Below are 19,971 nucleotides of genomic sequence, written 5' to 3'. Positions count from 1 at the left end.
GATGATTTATTTGTTGTTGTTTTAAGGTTTGAAGTTTCTCTGTTCTTGGAAGTGGAGGAATTGGAGTGGATGAAACACAAAAAAATGTAAACACAATGCAGAATGAAAAAACTCACTATGTAAGTTTCATGAGTGTCCCTGTAGCAGCAAAACCGCGTTAGAAGAACTAGGTTTCTATATACCACATAACAGGTCCATAAAAAGAGAAGGGGGCAAAATCAGCACAATGATCACGACCTGTCATATACATTAAATGTGCTCAAAATAAATGCTGATTTAGCATCTCCCCTGGTTTCCCTAAGAGCCACTCAATCATGACTGCCCAGTTTTTAAAAAAGCACTAGAGTTATGAAACTACTCCTGCTCCCCACCCCACCAGCAATGTTTCCCCAGTTGGCACATTTTAAGAGTACAACTGACTTTTTTATTTTGTTTTGTTTTGTTTTTTTAAAGAAGAGAAAGGGTGAAGTTTATTTTTTCTTTTTAATATGTCTTTATTGATTTGAGAGAGAGGAAAGGAGAGGAGAGAGAGACTATTGAAACATCAATGATGAGAGAGTTGTCATTGATCGTCTGCCTCCTACACACCCCCGACTGGGGATCGAGCCCGGGCATGTGCCCTGACCGGGAATCGAACCACGATCTCCTGGATCCTAGGTCGATGCTCAACAGCTGAGCCAAGCTCAGCTGAGCAAGGTAAAGTTTACTTTAATCGCCTATACATCCCACTCTATAGTCAACCCTCCATGTCAGTGGATTCCTCACCTACAGATTCAACCTCAAATCAAAAACATTTGGGGAGCAAAATGCTACATTGCTGCTGATTAGGCCTACAGAGGTTCTTGTGCTGAATATGTACAGATGTTTTGCTTGCCATAATACCTAAACAACACAGTGTAACAACTATTTACACTGTGTTTACATTGTATTACGTATTATAAGTTTTCTAGAGAAGATTTAAAGTATATGGGAGGTTGTGCAAATACTACCCCATTTTATGTAAGGGACTTAAACATCCAAGGATTTTGGTATCTGAGGGGGTCCCTGAGCCTACCCCCTGTGGGCACTGAAAGATTACTTAATTCAATTAAGAAAAAACAAGGGTAGGGAGAAAGCCCACATATAATAAAAATAAGAATTTACAAAAAAAGAAATAACATAAATAGAAAATTACAAAACTCCTAAGAAACAAGTTTGCACAAAGTGTATGAAAAATAAATTTAATAAGGAATCTGGGGGAAACAGTTTTCTACTAAAATAACCTTACGAATACTGACACCAAGAGATGAATGCTCTAAAGAGATACATTTGCACAAATGAAATACTGTTATGGGGATTAAAAAAAAAAAACTTTACCCACTCCCAATAGGCACCAACCTTTAAATCTGAGAAGAAAAAAAGGGAAGGAGGGAAGAAAGTAGGCAGTCAGGTAATACACTAATCTCAAGGAAAAGAATCAGTTGGAAAAATCCTAACTCCAATTTTGGCAGACAGTTTCAGCACCATATTATGACCAGGCAATGTTTAGTCCATAAACGCAAAGATGGCTCAAATATTAAGCTATTAATATAATTTACCATAATATGCCTAAAAGGAAAATATATTCACCACCAAAGATGCTGAAAAAGCATGAAAAATTCAATATTCATTCTTGGTTTAAAATAACAAAACAAGCCCAGCCAGGCGTGGCTCAGCGGTTGAGTGTCGACCTAGGATCCAGGAGATCGGGGTTCGATTTCAGGTGAGGGCACATGCCCGGGTTGAGGGCTTGATCAATGACTCTCTCATCATTGATGTTTCTGTCTCTCTCTCTCCCCCTCCTTTCCTCTCTCTGAAATCAATAAAGATATGTTTAAAAAAATAAATAAATAAAATAACAAAACAAGAATCAACAATTATTTAACATAAGATGGGAGAGCAAGAGCAAAGCAAGCAGGATGCTTACTGGGAAGAGACTGAGGGCACTGCCATCTGTCCCAAATAGGAACTACAACCAGCATCGCTGTCACTCAACACTGCAGCGGCCAATACAATCAGACAAGAGAGAAAAATGAAGTACAAACTAGAAAACAAAATGCAAACGAAAGTTTAATAAGAAATGGTAAAACTACCACTATTTGAAATAAAATAATTGTACACATGAAAAAAAAGAACCAAGCCTATCTGAAAACCTACATACAGTATGAGAATTCTTACTTTTGTATCCTTCTACCTTACCAAATCAAAGGCTTTCCAGTATATGAACAGTCAGTCGGATGATGTGATGGAAGAAGACACTCCATTTATAATAACCAGAAATACAAACATAAGAGGAAATGTACAAAAACCTATCTGAGGAAAACTTTGAGACATCTCTAGAGGGCACAAAAGAACATCTAAACAAATGAAAAGACAGCATGTCCTTGGAAAGTAAGACTCAACATAGATAACGTCAAGCCTTCCTTAATAAATTTATAAATTTAATACAACTCCCATAAAAATAGATAGTTCCATTTCCTCTGGGTCATAAGTCTGCTGAATCTGAAGATCACATAGAAAAGTAGTCAAGCAACAATAAACAATGTTTATTGTTTTCCTTCACAATGCTCTGTAAAGGAAAAACAACAAGAACAACCATCCCTACTAGATATGAAAAAAATGTATTAAAATGCCAATAATTAAAACAAGAAACCAGTGCCTGAGAAGACAATTCAACACACAGAACAGAATAGAAACTTCAGAAACGAATCTAAACATACACTGGAATTCAGGAAGTTATTAAAGATGCATCGTAAAAAAGTCTGGTGGAGAGAGATACTTTAACAGAGTCTTGTGATAACTGGATGGCTGGACATACACACCAGAATAAGTGAACCAAAGACTTAAATATAAAAAAATAAAACCATAGAATTAATTAAAGGAAACACTGGAGAATTCTCTTAAAAACTGGAAGAGGGGAAATCTTTCTACTAAAAACTCAAAACCCAGAAGCAATAAAAAGAAAATATTGATAGATCTGGCAACATAAAAATGAAAGTTATCTACATAGTAAGAAGCATGAAAAGCAAAAGAAAAAATACAATCACAAACTGAAAGAAATATTTGTATCTCAGTACAGACTAAGGCTAATTAATTTAATATAGGAAAAGATCTTAGAAATCAAAGAAAAATAGAAAAATGGTCAAAAAGCATTGAGTAGGTAATTCTCAGAGGGGGGCAAAAAATACAAACGGCCTTAAACGTGAAATATGTACAAAGTCCCCATACTTTTTAAGAAGAACACAAATTAAGACTAAACTGAGTTTCCACTTCTCACCTCAGGCTGGGTTTCCACTTCTCACCTCACAAATCCAAAAGTTCTATACATATTTAAACCACTGGAGAAACTGCGGGAACTTGCATACACTCCAAAAGGCAGTACAAATAGTACAGCCATTAATGAAGGGCAATTTGGCAACATCAATCAAAATTACAAATGGTCTTTTGACAGAGTGATTCCAGGTTCATATTACATGTAACTCATATTATAGGTATACACATAGCAGCTTATTTTAATAGCAAAAGGTCAAGAAATAAAGTAAAAAGAACTGTTTGCATTCAGATAATAAAATTTCTTATTAGCTGTTAAAAGATAAGAAACTTTCTAAGTAATAAGTGAAAACCACATGGCTCAGAAGATATAAGTGAAAACCACATGGCTCAGAATAGTGATTAGTGTATGTCATCTCTGGAGTTAGCAAGTCAAGAAAATAAAACATCTGCCCGGCCAGCATGGCTCAGCGGTTGAATATCAGCCTATGATCCAGGAGATTGTGGTTCGATTCCCGGTCAGGACACATCCCCGGGTTTCGGACTCATTCCCCAGCAGGGGGTGTGCAGAAGGCAGTCGATCAATGACTCTCATTATTGATGTTTCTATCTCTCTCTCCCTCTCCCTTCCTCTTTCTCTGAAACCAATAAAAATTTTTTTTTTTTTAAAAAAGAGAAAACATTTGCATTATAATAGCATGTTTATAATAGAGAAACACTGGAAAGATCTATAAGAAACTAACATGATGTAGAGGTACACAGTAATAGGAGTGGAAGCTACACTTCTCAAAGCCTATGTTTTTGAATTGCTATAACTACTGAGTCATGTAAATGCATTACTTATCCAAAAAATATAAATATTTTTTAAAAGATGTGTAAACACAAATTTAAAATGTTTACACAGAAGTTTGCACACACATTACCTTTGTGTGTTCATCTGCTAGTTCTCCCAGAACCACATCAGTCTGATGGCTCAGTATGTCCTCAGAATTATAGATTAAACAAGGTAAGACTGTATTATGATCACATTCTACATAACCAGTGACACCCTTGCATTTCAGATCTTACCCAACAATATTTAATTTCTGGGTTATCTTTAGAAGTCCCTAATAATCCCTACTCATATGTATTGGGAAAGCACTATTTACAGATAAGACATTCAGTGTTTTCATTTCTAAAAAGGAGTTGATAGACAACATCTATTATTCTTGGGAGAAAAATATAGCACAAAAGAGTATCAGTGGGTAGAGGAATAAAGAGAAAGAAAGTATAAAGTTAGAACTTTCTCTTCTCTTAGTTTCCATTACCTCCGCTCTTACTCTCTTTCCTAGTTGATCTTTGCCTGGTTCATTTACCTCTTCCTGCCCCTTTTCTATGATGTCTTTTTGCTAGCCTTTGTAAATGTCTTTCACTTTCTGGGAGTTCACTAAACCCACCATCATTTCAACGTTCACCCTCTGCAAATAACTCCCAAATGTGCATCTATTGTCCTGAGTTCTTCCCCAAGGAAGGCACCTACCTCTCCACCAACTCCACTGCTCTGGTTCAAGACCCCATTACCTTCCAGAATGGCTTCCTATCTATCATCACTCCTTTCTCCACTGCTCCTACACCCCTTCTGTCTAATCCCACTTCCACAAAGCTACCAGATTTGTCTTCCCAGAACTTTTGAGATCCCTTTATCTTAGGAAGTAATGTGTTAGCCTGGCATTCAAGGCCTTTTAGGATCTGACATAAGACTAAATATCCAATCTCATCTCCTACCTCCAGCTGGGCTTCACTCATCCTAGCTCCAGCTACACTAAGTCAGTTCTTGGGTCCCTAATATCTCCTAGGCACTTCTGCCCTCCTTCTTTTGCTTACATTTTCTTCCATGTGATACCCCTTTTCCTAAAATCATTCAAAATTTTTCACATCAGCAGAGCTCCATGGTTTCTTCTTTTGTTTTCCTTGAGCCCATGAACCACCAACTCTATTCATTATATTACGAAAGGGTTGACTTAACAGATTATAAGCACAGACCAAAAAAAGACCAAGTTACATCAAACTTATGAAATTCTAAGTTACTCAAATTAAATCGGGCTTGAGTAAAGGGCACAATGGGTGACTTTCCTTTGGGGCAATGCCCTCCCCTCCTTTTTATCTCAGAAAGGAAAAAAGAGGGGAGTGGTATTCGTTCTTTTTGTTGATTACAAAATGATAGCTTTTCTCTCTCTTTCTTGAATACATACCCTTATACAAGTGCTTCATTGATTAGAAGTCTTGGGCACATGCTTACATATAGAATGCAGGATGAGCAGAGGCGGGACACTGTCACACACTGGGGTTTCACAATGTCTGTGGCATCACACACTTGGTATCTGCTGTGGAGGGGTGATGTGGGTTACCCACTGACTGGCAAGTACACTTCATCCGAACACATGAGTCATTGAAAATGAGGATGTTCATGTACATCTGTGCGCAGTCATGGCAGAAGCAGAAAGAGGAAGGCATGTGTATGCATGATATACTAACAGAACCCAATTTAAATGAAAAGCTTAAAACGCTTGGAAAAATGGACCACACACATACCCTCTGCAAAGACTGTAAGTACTTTACATGGTCTACAAAGCAGAAGAGTATTACTAATTACACAGAGTCAGAGGGATGGTCTCTGGAATTCATTATCAGTTTCCCTTATGCTTAACCTGAGAATGCCACTGATTGCAAAGGGGTATAGCTGCCCAGAAACCACTGTTTTCTAACTTGAGGGTTATTTGCCATGCACATGCACTGTCTCCAAAGTACTTCAACTTTTTGAAAAGACCTGGAGCAAATGTTTCTCCAAGTTGCTATCCTCTGCATACAGTAGACTTTCCCAGATATTCAAAGGTAAAAGGGTCAAATTATCTCACCCATCAAGTTTGTCTGTGGTGTTCTCTGAATCCCCTGGCTCCAGGGTCCAATCTTATTTCCCAGGTGAAATGAGCAGGTGCGGGCTGCCCAGCACTCAGCACCAGAGAGAGAAGCACTGAGGAGGGGCCCATCACCTCCAGAGAGAAACATCGAGGCCAGACAGGGTGAGGGCTCTGACAGAAAAGCAGGCCACAACCCATCCTTTCCTCTTGTTCACCAGGTGTTCCCCAGAAGTTGTAGGAGACAGGCGGGATCTGCTGGTTCTGTTCCCTGAGGAACCTTCAGCAAGTTGAATACGACTTCAGAGAATTCAAGTTCTTCCCTGGCCAGCCTACGCTTTGGGGAAAACGGGGCTTTGAGGAAGAGGCCAGGGAAACCAAGCCCTGACCCAGGAAAGTCAGTGTAGGGGGTACAGAGTAGAGCTTCCTTCACACTATCAGAGGTCAGCACACAAGCCTGGCTCTTCCATCCCATTTCAGAGCATCCTCCTTGAGAAAAGGATCTTGACTGTCATCTCTCTCTGGCTCTCTCTCTCTCTCATGGATCATTTATCAAAACCATCAAGATTGCTTTAAATTCTATTCCTATTTCCTAGGTTGTTTAAAACCCTACTAATTTAAGAGCATTCAATCAACTTTCAATTACATCAAAGCCATCAATACAATCTTGAGCAATAAAACCAAACCTATGCCAAACCCAATTACTCAACAGGTGTCCTTCCTTTCAGTAAGTGATGCTCTGGGGCAAAGTGTGAAAGCCCTAGTTATTCTCCAGATCAGGGGTGGTGACCAGGTTTCATCACGGAGGCCAACTCCAAATCAGTTTGTAGTGGGTAGCTATCCACAGCATTGTGTTAAGGAGAACTTTTAAAGCCACGTATCTGTTCAGTGACAAAGGCTTCATCACCTAGTGATGTCTGCCAGGGTCATGGAAGGGGTAACAGATAGAATGGATTTACTGACCCTGTTATTTGGAATTAGGAAGGAATCAAAAGCTTTACTGAAATGAAGATAACTATTTTCCAGTTTTCTACTACATGGTTTATATATCTGTAATAGAATTGCTTGCCCCTTTTTTATTCTGAATAATTTTCTGTTACTGTCTCTTTCAGTTTTCAAGACTAAAAATACTAAGCTAGAAGTACTGGAGATATACTTTTATTCTCCTGAGAAAGCAGATAAGAAAATCTACCTCCCTTTTCAAATCTCCTCCCTTAACGAATCTATTCCCCTTAGATCCCCAGAAACTTACAAAATAATCAGTGCTGGTTATAAAATGGGAAGATTTTAACCCCAAATATAAATACTAATCACAGAATTAACCATGTGTTTATTTTTACTTTGAACCGTAAGTGGGGTAGAAATGTGTCAGTCAACATTTTAGAGAAACCAACAGTCATTTAGAATAACAGGCAGTTTCATTTTAACAACTAACATTTTAACACCCCATTCAATATACTGTTGACCCGTATCTTGACTGACAGTCTACATTAACTTTGGTGATTTGGACATAACCAATTTGATTAAACAAGAAATCCCACAACACAGAAACATCCATAAAATTCCATCGTCAAATGAGCCATCAATTCAATTAAGATGTTAACCTTATGGTTTGACATTTATGTATAGTATTTTTTATTATAATGCCAAATGTTCTTACTAAATTCATTTATTCAAATATTTTGCTGGTGATTTGAGATGGAAATGTTATGTGTTTCCTAGTATGTGACAAAGCCAATACTTAACAGAGACAGGGTTCCATTTGTTGAAGAGTTACTTTAACCTTCAAGGGGGTATTAGAAAGCATTGACCAGAGGAGCTGGTAAGGAAGGCATGGCTTAGGGTAGGGAGGAGTGGCATGGGATTTTGAGTAGAAAGACAAACTGGGGTTCCTTTTCAGGCTACCTTTGACTAGCAAGATGATCTGAAGCAGGTTACTTGACCTTCTTCACCTGCCGTTTCCATATCAGTAGAATGAGAATTAACAAGACTTTCCTCATGTAAATAATTTTGCACAGTGGAGCCAGTGTTTAACAAATGGCGATGATGATTATTGATAGATTCTTGTCTATAAGGTAGTAACAAAATAAAGCAGCTTTGGAGTTTTGATTGGGGTTTTCTCTGGGGACAAGATGGCCAGAAGGGGTGTGTGGGTGGGTGGGGAGGTTGGTTGGGGAACACTTCTAAAATTATAAGATGGATTTTGAATTTGATGGATACCTGATGAGATGTCATCATCCTCCCAACAGTAAATAGAACTTCTCTAAATAAGTAGGAACTATATTCTTGAGTTGACTATCCTATTGTCTGCCTGATCTTATCTTCTCATGCTCAAAGAATCCTTGAGTCTTAGCTCTCACCCAGTTTTTTCAAACCTCCACAATTCTGAGATGCAGGTAGTCTTCTAAACTAAGAGCTAAATCACAAGATCACCAACAGCTAATTAGTGATGGAGAAAGAGTTAAGAGCTGCGGGGGGGTGGGGGGAACGTAGGCCGGCCGGGTGGAGGGGATCAATGGAGGGGGAGGGGGGACATCTGTAATACTTTCAACAATAAAGATTTTTTAAAAACACTAATTTCACACAAAATAGGGATAGGACACAGAGCATATCATCCACATTGTTACTGCTGCACAAAAAGAAAAACAATCTGAAATATAATAGAAACTACGTTTCATGAACTTCCTAACTGGTTTCTTAGGATGGGGGCCTTCTTTTCTGTGATTTGGGACTTAAATCACGCCCTTCCCACCCATCACTTCACAATGCAGTTAAGACCTTTAGTCTGCTCTGACCTACCTTCTCCTTCCCTGCCAGAACCTCTCCATCCTGCTTACTCATTGCTGGCCAGAATTAAATGCTCAGTCATCTCGTCTACTTTCAGAAGTCAGAGCACATAGTTATATGCAGGTCTCTAATCCACTTTAAAGTAAAGGTCCCTCCAAAACAGTATATTTCACTGGATTATGCAGTGAAATTTGAAGGAAGATGTCCTTGTCTCTCCTCTACCTTTCCTTAAGGAACACGCCTCCTCTCCCACCATCCAGGGTTCTATGCTAACCCTGCTGTTCACATGCCTTCCTTTGCATTCCATGTGTCTCCAAATCAGTCACCAAAAACTGTAGAAATCAAGTTCTGCTCTTTTAAGGGCCTATTTGTTAGAAAACTAAAATAAATTATGCTAATGATAGTGGATGCCAACCAATTAATGTGTAATTCTCCAAGGAGTGGTTCACAAAAGACTGGAAGGAGGGGAGGAGAAGGGGATCTTGCCCTTCCCACCACCACCAGGGGACATTTGGCAATGTCTGAAGACATTGTTGGTTGTCACATTAGTGGTGTGCTACTGTCATCTAGTAGGTAGAGGCCAGGGATAGTGCTAAACATCTTATAATGCATAGGGCTGCTCCCCATGATAAAGAATTATTCAGCACAAAACGTCAGTAACGCTAAGGTTAAGAAACTGGCTCTAAGAGGTAGTATATTTTGATTAGCATCTCCTTTGTTCCACAGGTTTAAGTTTAAATTCTAGGCACTGCTCAGGCTAAGTGGACATATGTTATAGAGCAAGCAACCATCAATTACACCCCCAAGACAGGAACCTATTTTCTATTCATCTAAAACTAGTTCCATTCATCACACTATAAAGACTCTAGCTAAATGATTATTTGGCTCCTTTTTAAAATTTATGTTTAAAATATAAGGTTAACAAAAAATGAGTTCAATAAAGACACTCATTTTCTTATTTGCTTCAGATATTTTTCAAAGATAAGAATTACAACCTGGCCGGGCGTGGCTCAGCAGTTGAGCGTCGACCTAGGATCCAGGCAATCGGGGTTCGTTCCCGGGCAGGGCACATGCCCAGGTTGTGGGCTCGATCAAAAAAATCTATCTCTCTCTCCCTCTCCTTTCCTCTCTCTGAAATCAATAAAGATATATTTAAAAAATAATAAGAAGAAGAATTACACAGTTAGTCTATGTTCCCCTCCCTGTTCTCCCCCCTAGAAGAACCACTATATAGCAGTATGTGTCATTTTCACATATATTTTATACTTATCTACATATATCCACATAGATATATAGTATCTGTTTATGGCACTAAATTTTAAATAAATGTAATTATACTATATATTTTCTTTTCTCTCAACGTTGTTTGAGATTTGTCTACTCTGTTCTCCTCACGTAAAACCCGTTAATTCATTTTGACAGCTGTATAATATAAATAAACCAGCTTACATATTAGCATTCCTCCTGATGAGTGACTGGGTTGTCCCCACACTTTCACTGCTTGTACACCCTTGTAACATGTCTCCTATATGCTGAGAGTCTAGGTAGGTTCAATGTCTTAGAACAGCACTTTTCCACCTTTTTCATCTCATGGCACACATAAACACTAATTACTAAAATTCTGCAGCACAACCAAAAAATGGATTTTGCCAATCTGATTTAAAAAATAGGTATAATTTTGATTCATTCACACCAGATGGCTATTGTCATGTTGGCCATTACCATTTTTATTTGACAATCTAAGGGAAAAGAGGTCAGTGTCCCTAACTAAAGTCAGGTACTGCATGTTTTAAAAATCACTAAAAATTGATTGAAAATCACTGTCTTAGACGAAGTGGAATTGTGGCATTATAATGTAATAGGTCTTCAACTTTGCTACGAATTGCCAAATTGTTCTCGAGAGTGGTTGAACCAAGTTTTCATGATATTGCACTTGGAAATACAGGTGACTGACCTTTGGCTTTCAAACCAACAAGCAAAATAATCAAATCTTTGTCTTCTACAGTTATATTAAGATGTGGGGATAAAAATGTACAGAATGCATGTAAATTCTTCCAGAATCACCTGCCTGCTATTAAGTAATTTTTGTTCCAAGAACAAAAACTGGATTCCATATGTCCAATGAAACAGTGTCGATAAATAAACATATTTGTGGACCATGAATGAATCTCGACTCAAACAAAGCAATTATAAACACTTTGAAACTGTTAGGAAAATGTATATATGGGCTGTGGATTAGATATTAAGAAATTTTGTTAAAGGGATAATAGCATTTTTATTATTTTTAAAGTCCTCTCTTAAAAATGCATGGAAAAACATGAAATCTTAGATGTGCATTTGAATATTTCAGCAAAAAATAAAGAGTGATAGATGAATCAAGTATGGCAAATCTTGACAAATGTTGGCTATATGAAGCTTATTATACTATTCTCTGTTTTTGTGTCTGAAAATTGTTGTCATCATATCATCACCATCATCAGACATAAGCCTTACTAATAGAGACAGACTACTAAAAGCAGGGGTAGACAATTGACCATGAAAAAGAAAATTTCAACCCATAACCCTTCCATATCTCGTAACCAGATTATCTTTCTCTCTACAAGTAGCTAGACAAGTTCCAGTATTTTAGAAGTGAGATAACCCTGTTAAATGCATTAGACCCCATATCCTTGAGGACAGCAGATACTGAGTTGTATTCAGAGATGATAGTACTAAATCAACTGAGCTGATTTAAACAGACTATCAAAAATGGCCTGCCCAAGACAAAATAAGTACAGAAAAAATGATATTGCTCAAATGTCTGTCACAAACTATTATCCCAGTTTTTTTTTAATCCAACAGATTTGATTAATGTTAATGTAACCACTGTTGTACAGGTATCAGTACTGTGAGTCAAGTCTTACAGAAAAAATTCCAAAAATAAAATTAGAGAGAAATGTCAGGCACCCAGTTTTCTTTCTGAATAGGTATGACATCAGAGGCTTCACCACAGCATTTTGTTCCTTTGTGTGTGTTTGGGTGGAGGGAAAGCAGGGACTTGGGGGCAAGTAGTACAGGGCAGAAGAGAAATTTAGCGCAGGGTCTTCATTAACAGTAGGTCACATGACCCAAAATCTTTAGGGTGTGGTGCCTACTAGAGTAGGGGAACCTGGAGGACCTGAGGAGGCGGCATGCATTTCTCACAGCCCTGCATTTCCCACTTCCCACAGAGCTGAGTAAGACCAGCAACACACTCCAGGGAACACTGCCAAAATGACTAAGCCACAGACTACATTTATTTGTATTGTTTGTGACTCACACAACCCCTGGCAAGGGCAAAGGGAGGCCTTGATTCCTGACTGTTGACTTTTGCTTGGTAATCATTCAAAATGTCCTAGGATCATAATGCAATTATAGTGGAATTAATCTTGAGCATGTAAATGACATAATTAATTACATTTATTACAAGTATAATCAAAATTACTAACTGATTCAACTTTGACAGCATAAGTCCTGGAAATCAGTCAGGTACCCAAAGAGTGAGGCTGGTGGCTCTTATAGTCAAATGGTCCCTGGCACTATTTAGAACAGAATAAAATAAAAGTCGCTAAAATCTCTGTCAGACCTTGACTCAGGGTCTGAGAAGATGCACTTGTTTGTAGTTGGAGTGGTGAAAGCTCAGCTGATGCAAGAAAGCAAAGGAAACTTCTCTTTGCTCGTGTTAGCCTTCTAGCACATCAGCTCTCTGGGAACAAAAACTAGGATAAAGGATAGCTCTATATTCCCTACCAAAGCTGAATGTTATTTGAAGGGGGTAAAAAGACTGATTTTCATCACTGTACTAGCAATGAGGAACTGTCCTAAACCCAGAAGAGGAAGATGTAATAACAGAGCTTCTTAGAGAGACCTTACTTAGGATCATATCTGAAGCTCAATAACTGAGAGAGTGTTGTAATAGAAGACACAGTAATATATGGCTAAAGACAAAAGAGAATAATTTAATCACAAAGATAATATTTCCCTAGGTTCACCTTTCAGTTGGCTTTTTCAATAAGAGCACAGACAAAATATAGTGCAAGATGGGGAGACTTAAAAAGTGTTTCCAAAAATGTGCTTCACCAAGTAAAAGGGCAGCAGAAGGAATTCGTTGGTGCAGAAAACAAATATAAGTATTTCCTTGTTTATATCATCTCTCCCTCTCAACTCCACAAACCTATCAAAGGCATTGTATCATTTAGACAGACATCTCAAAATCGCTCCCTCACTCCTGGGAACCTTGGCCCGCCTGTGACCCTGGCCTAAACTTTGACCAGCTCAGCTCAGCCTTGTGCAGTTGTTGGCTGCAGTACAGAGACATGATGCTCCGAAGGCAGAAGATTGCACCAGCCAGGCCAGTGCTGTGTGTTTCGTCACCCTCTGCCAGTCATCTAGGATTGAAATAATACCTCTCTGCTGACTCCAAACACCAGGATGCATGAACAGAACACACACCCTGGAACAGGGCTACCTAAGCAGGACATAAGTCAGGATGGGAGCGGACGTGCATACTACAAACAGCTGTGGGATTAACAGAGATGAAAGCTGCACATGTCAGAGCCTTAGTCAGATCTCACCATTGTCCTTTGCTGATGCACCTATTTTAGCATTTATCATAGTGGCCTGTTGGATGCCTCCCCCTCATAGGAACCAGGTCATAATTACCTTTAGATCCCCAATTAAACCTATAAGGATCCTCCTTATGGGTAGCAAGTGCTCAACAACTTCCACTGTTTCACTTCCACTTCCACTCTTTCCTGTAGGTACCATGGGAAAGACAACAACCAAAAATAGAGAAGAGCCCGGCCAGCGTGGCTCAGCAGCTGAGCATCGACCCATCATCTAGAACATTGTGGTTCGATTCCTGGTCAGGGCACATGCCCAGGTTGCTGGAGTGCAGGAGGCAGCCAATCAATGACTCATCATTGATGTTTCTCCCTCTCTCTCCCTTCCTGTCTCTGAAATCAATAAAGATATATTTTTTTAAAAAATAGATAAGACAGATAACATAACAAACAAACAAAAAACAAACAAAAAAAAACTAACGTGAAAATATTCACTTCCATATAGGCTAAAAAAACTAAACCAATGCTACTGGCCACCCTCACCTAGTAATTTTTTAATTCTCTTAACCTACCAAATTGGAACCCCTCATGCCCTTTTAAATTCATAACCCAAAACATGCACCACCACCACCCCAATCTATAGGGCCCCACAAATGGCCAGTCAAGATCAATGAAAGCCCAAATTCTCTCCAAGTACAGCAGAAAACCAGCAATAAAGTTTGTCTTTTTTTTAAAACTTAAGGACACATATGAAAAAAATGTACCCAACCCCAGAAAAACAAAAAATTACTAAATTTGCTATCTCTGAGAGAAAAGGTGTCTAGCAGTACAAAGTGGATATCTAATCTTGGTAGAAATATTTTCAGTGATAATACCTTGCTGTTTAAGTAGATACCATAAAACTCTACCAGTTGCTTCAATCATTTGAACATTATAAATTATATAAAAATGCACAAATGTTTTCACTCAAATTGGTTATTTTTAAAACACGCTAGAGTATAAAATTTCTACAATTCCACTTAGACAAACCTCCAAAAGATAAATTCCTTCTAGTAAACTGTTTAACATTTTGACCTTATTTAATCCCAAATTTGATGGGCACAAAATTGTTTCAACATTTTTGAAAAACGCATAAAGACTTAATCTTTTCATTAAATCTAGTGGTTCACTTCTTCCTAATGGTATAGACACTACTCCCATAGAAATCTACTCCCCTGTGAACCTGCTGTCTTAAACAATTCTTAAAATTCTTTTAAAAAGGAGTTTGGGGGATAAAAGCAAAGTGCACAAATAGCAGGGGCGGGTTAAATCAGCTGATTTGTTCATTCACTTCTAACAAAAATTAAACAAGTTTCTTTACTGCAGGACTTTTCTGAGCCTTTGTTACTGTTCAACATTACTCTCCAAAAGGAGGGTGTAGTATGTGGTGATTCCCAAGCTTATTTCATGGGGGAGTTATTTTACTTCATGTATTATCAATTAGCTTTTAGCAGGAAAGAGTATTCTGAGGAACATACTTTGAGAATCACAAATTAGAATAAAGTGTTCAAGTGTTAATAAAACCTCAAAAATAGGTTTAACTCCCAGGATGGTTCAATTACCTTTTTTTCTTTTTTAAGCCATTGACTACATCTTTAGAACCATGAACAACCACCTTTATTTTTTTTAATCCTCACCAGGGATATTTTTTCATTGCTTTCAGAAAGAGTTGAGACAGAGAGAGAGAGACATCAATGTGAGGGAGACACATCGACTGGTTGCCTCCTACACTCACCCTGACTAGAGCCAGGGATAGAGCCTGCAACCGATGAACATGCCCTTGGTCAGAATCGAACCCAGGACACTTTAGTCTGCAAGCCAAGGCTCTAACCACTGAGCCAAACTGGCTAGGGCAAACAACCACTTTTAAATGCACGCCTTTACAAACGCCCTGTAAGAACACATAGGTAAACGAGCAAACATTACCTCCTTTACAGTAATTCATTCAACACTCAAGCAGCTGCTATTTTGAAATGAATTATGAATAATCCAAGGCCTACAGAATGCACTACTTACTCTTTGCATATTTCAAGTTCAAATTGAGTAGATGTAAATGGGATATTTTATATCATCATATTTTGGATATTTTAACCATCATAATGAAAAGGAAGACTCACCAACAGAAGCTGAATTTTTAAGAACGGACTCCTTCGGGACTCCTTTTTCAATTCGTAACGTGGCCCACTGTTCAAAAACAAGAAGAATTAATTTAAACTGCTCCATAGACACAGTGTAGTATACTTAAACCGTGCTTATTTCTAAGTGAAATTAAACATTAAGCTCTGGTGCTGCTCCAATTAAAGAGATCCCCCAGTGAATGATGTAGCACTACTCCAAGTCCCAGATATACTCTTGTATTAGTTACTGATAATGCCCTAAAAATAGGAGGAAAAGATCATGTTTACCCCATATAAACCCCTCACACACACCTGGTACCCCAATAAATTACTCCTTGAAAAGGTCATGAAGCATGTTGGGCAAGAGCACAGATTATGGCATTTAAACTACCTGGGTTTCAAGTTACTTTTATAAAGTAAAGATAATAGTTCCTATCCCATAGGGTTTGCTATGAAGATTAAGTTAGATTAACATGTAAAAAAGCCCAGGGCCCAAAGAATAACTATTATTTTCATAGCAAATTAGGCATTCAAGGGTGAGACACACTCAAAGAGGCCTTATTGCCTGCATCAAAGATAAGCTTGAAAAAGGAGACAGTGAGACTTGGAAAGCTGGAAAGCAATCAACGAAGTTGGTAATTAATGAAATCATATGCCCAGATGGTCACTTACATTTTAAGATGCATAGGAAAAATTTTATAACTATGAGGAACCACAGGTTTGAGAGAAGTTAAAAGCAGGAAAAATCAACTCCCATTTTGTTTTGAATGTACATAGGAGTGTAAAGAAATATACCAAGATGTGACTTGTCATTTTCTTCTTTACACTTATTTTATGCATTTCCAAAATTATCTACCATTAACACCATATTTCAAAAACTACAAGTTGGCCCTGGCCAGTATGGCTCAGTTGGTTGGAGCATTGTCCCATACACCAAAAGGTGGTGAGTTCAATTCCCAGTCAGGGCACATACCCAGGTTGCAGGTTCTATTTCTGGTCTGGGAGTGTGTGGGAGGCAACTGACCAATCTTTCTTTCTCACATCAATGTTTCTCTCTCTCCCTTCTCTCTCAAATCAATAAAAATTGTTTAAATTATAAGTTAAAAAAAAAAACCTACAAGTTATCTTTGTAGACAGCATTCCAGAAAATCCCAATGGCTATTTTTCTAGTTTAAAAAAAGAACCATTAAAATATTATTTCGATTATTACAATTCCAGAAGCTAACACTGGCTAAATGGACTGATTTGGGGTGAGGGGCAAGGCAGGGAAAGAAAATGCATTGTAATAATTATAGTTAGAACTTAAGCATCCTTGAGAAACAAAAAGAATTTATTAAATATGTCAAGACAAATATCTCATTTATTGCTAGGCTCAGAGAGATGAAATAACAATTTCAAATAAATAAGAAAATAAACTGATAGAGAATAAATAACCTAAAAAATGTACATGAAGGTCGAAAAGTAAGGTGTGATCTGACCACACCAGGACCCCTGAACAACATTCCAAAGAGCCAAAGAGGGACATGCATTTGTGCTTAAAGAACAGCCTATAAATAGAAGCCTAATCTTCTAGGCTTCAAGTGTCAAATCACAAATAATAAGACTCAATCTTAATCTGGTTGCATCTTTTTCTCTTCCTTGCTAGACCTCCCATGTTTTCTCAACAGAGGTAAAGGTTTATTTCTACGGTTTTGTTTTTTTTTTTCCTTTTTTTAATTATTGATTTTAAGAGGGAGGGGGGGAAAGTGGGGGGATACCCAAAACATCAATTTGTTGTTTCACTAATTTATGCGTTCATTGATTGAATTTTGTATGTGCCCTGACCAGGGATCAAAACCTCAACCTTGGAGTATGGAGAAGGCACTAACCCACTGAGCTGCCTAGCCAGGGCTCTATAGTTTTTCAATTTAAAGCTTTGGCACCCATTATCATTTGTAAGTAGGCCAAAAATATGATTAAAATAAAATCTTGTTAACTATCAATCTTGATTAATCTTGAGACTCAGTTTATTATAGGAATTTGATTTTATATTTTATATAAATAGTAATTACCTTCAACTAGGACAACTATTTCATGCTCATATGATGAGAAACATTGATACTCTGTAGTTGTTATGGGCTGAATTAGGTGTGCTGCCCCCAACCCCATCCCAAATTCATATGAAGCCCTAACCCCCAATTCATCAGAATGTAACTGTATTTGAAGATATGACCTTTAAAAAGGTGGCTACATTAAAGTGAGGTCTTTAGGGTGGACCCTACTACAATCTACCCGGTATCCTTATAAGAAGAGGAAATTTGGCTGAACAAAAAGGTACCAGGGATGCACACACACAGAGAAAAGGACATGTAAGGACACAGCAAAAAGGCTGCAAGCCAAGGAGTCGGGCATCACAAGAAAGCAACCTGCCAACACCTTGATCTTGGGCTTCCAGCCTCCAGAACCATGAGGAAATAAATTTCTGTTGTTTAAGCCACCGAATCTGTGGTACTTTGTTATGGCAGCCCTAACAAATTAGCACAAGGGCACTGCTCAAACAGCATGATTTGCTACAAAAAACTCCCATGTTCTGTCACCAAACAAGTTTCAGAACACATAACCTCTCCTGAAATGGTAACTCTAAAGGTCTGTCCTACAAAATACAATTACAGTGTTCATAGCAAATTGTAAGTTTGGAGGAAAAGTCATTTAATGAAAAAGGAAATTTGTACTGGAAAATCATTTTCTCCTTTGGGCTTACTCTCCAGTGAAAGTGCAAATGTGCCTATACCCTGCAGCCAGACACACATGCATAGGAATGGCAGTTCTGCCACTTCCAAGATGTCATCTTCTTGGACAAAATATTCTAACCTCTTGGGGCCTGGATTGGAGGAGGAATTTTCATCATCTCTAAACCTGGGACAATTACCAAGTGTTGTTGTAAAGACTGAAGAAGATAATCTAAACATCCAGGGATGCAAGGCTGGTACAATATTCACAAATCAATAAACATGATACATCACATAAATAAAATCAAGGATAAAATCATGCCCAGCCCGGCATGGCTCAGTGGCTGAGCATCAACCTAGGATCCAGGAGATCACTGTTCGATTCACAATCAGGACACATGCCCAGGTTGTGGCCTCAGTCCCCGGTTGGGGACATGCAGGAGGCAGCCAATCAATGACTCTCTCATCACTGATGTTTCTATCTCTCTCCCTCTCCCTTCCTCTCTCTGAAATCAAGATATATTTTACACAAAAAAAAAATTAAAAATCACATGATCATATCAATTGATGCAGAAAAAGCATTTGATAAAATCGAACACCCATTTATGATAAAGACTCAGCAAAGTGGGAAGAGAGGGATCGTACCTCAACACAATAAAGGCCAAATATGACAAACCTATAGCCAACATCATACTCAATGGGCAAAAACTAAAAATGTTTCCCTTAAGATCAGGAACAAGACTGGGATGTTCACTTTCACCCTTCTTATTCAACATATTACTGGAAGTCCTAGCCACAGGGATCAGAGAAGAAGAAAAAATAACAGGCATCCAAATTGGAAAGGAGGAAGTAAAACTGTCATTATTCACAGATGACATCATGTCGTACATAGAAAACCCTAAAGACTTACCAAAGAACTGCTAGATTTAATAAATGAATTCAACAAAGTAGAAGGATACAAAATTAACATTCAGGAATTGATGGCATTTTGATACACTAATAATGAACTCTCAGAAAGAGAAACTAAAAAACAATCCCACTTACCACTGCAATGAAACAATTAAGATACATAGAAAGAAACTTAACCAAGAAGGTAAAAGATTTATACTCAGAAAACTACAGGACATTGAAAAAAGAAATAGAGGAAGATACAAACAACTGGAAGAATATACCATGTTCATGGATTAGAAGAATTAACATCATTAAAATGTCCATACTACCCAAAGCAATCTACAGATTCTATGCAATCCCTATAAAAATATCAATGGCATATTTCACAGATCTAGAAGAAATATTCCAAATATATGGAACCAAAAATTACTCAAATAGCCTCAATAATCTTGAGAAAGAAGAACAAAGTTGGAGGGTTCACAACGCCAGATATCAAGCTATACTATAAAGCCACTGTAATCAAAACATCCTAGTACAGGCACAAGGACAGGCATAAAGACCAATGTAACAGAACAGGGACCCTAATATTTGACAAAGGAGACAAGAGCATACAATGGAGTAAAGGCAGTCTCTTCAATAAATGGTGTTGGGGAAATTGGACAGGCAC

At 38.1% G+C, this 19,971-nt stretch overlaps 1 protein-coding gene across 4 annotated transcripts in view; it reads right to left on the bottom strand.

The window, feature by feature from the left end:
* GPAT3 (glycerol-3-phosphate acyltransferase 3) overlaps window positions 1-19,971 on the bottom strand; it is a 55,255-nt gene that overhangs the window by 27,246 nt on the left and 8,038 nt on the right. For all 4 annotated transcript variants that reach the window (XM_081131687.1, XM_081131688.1, XM_081131689.1 and 1 more), the window contains exon 3: window positions 15,706-15,772. In XM_081131687.1, coding sequence (XP_080987813.1) covers window positions 15,706-15,772 — 67 coding nt within the window. The remainder of the gene's footprint in view (window positions 1-15,705; window positions 15,773-19,971) is intronic.

The sequence above is a fragment of the Miniopterus schreibersii genome (genome assembly GCF_964146895.1).
Source record: "Miniopterus schreibersii genome assembly, chromosome: 1".
NCBI lineage: Eukaryota > Metazoa > Chordata > Mammalia > Chiroptera > Miniopteridae > Miniopterus > Miniopterus schreibersii.
Note: the sequence above shows the minus strand (reverse complement) of the source record. Positions and strands in the feature narration are given on the sequence as shown.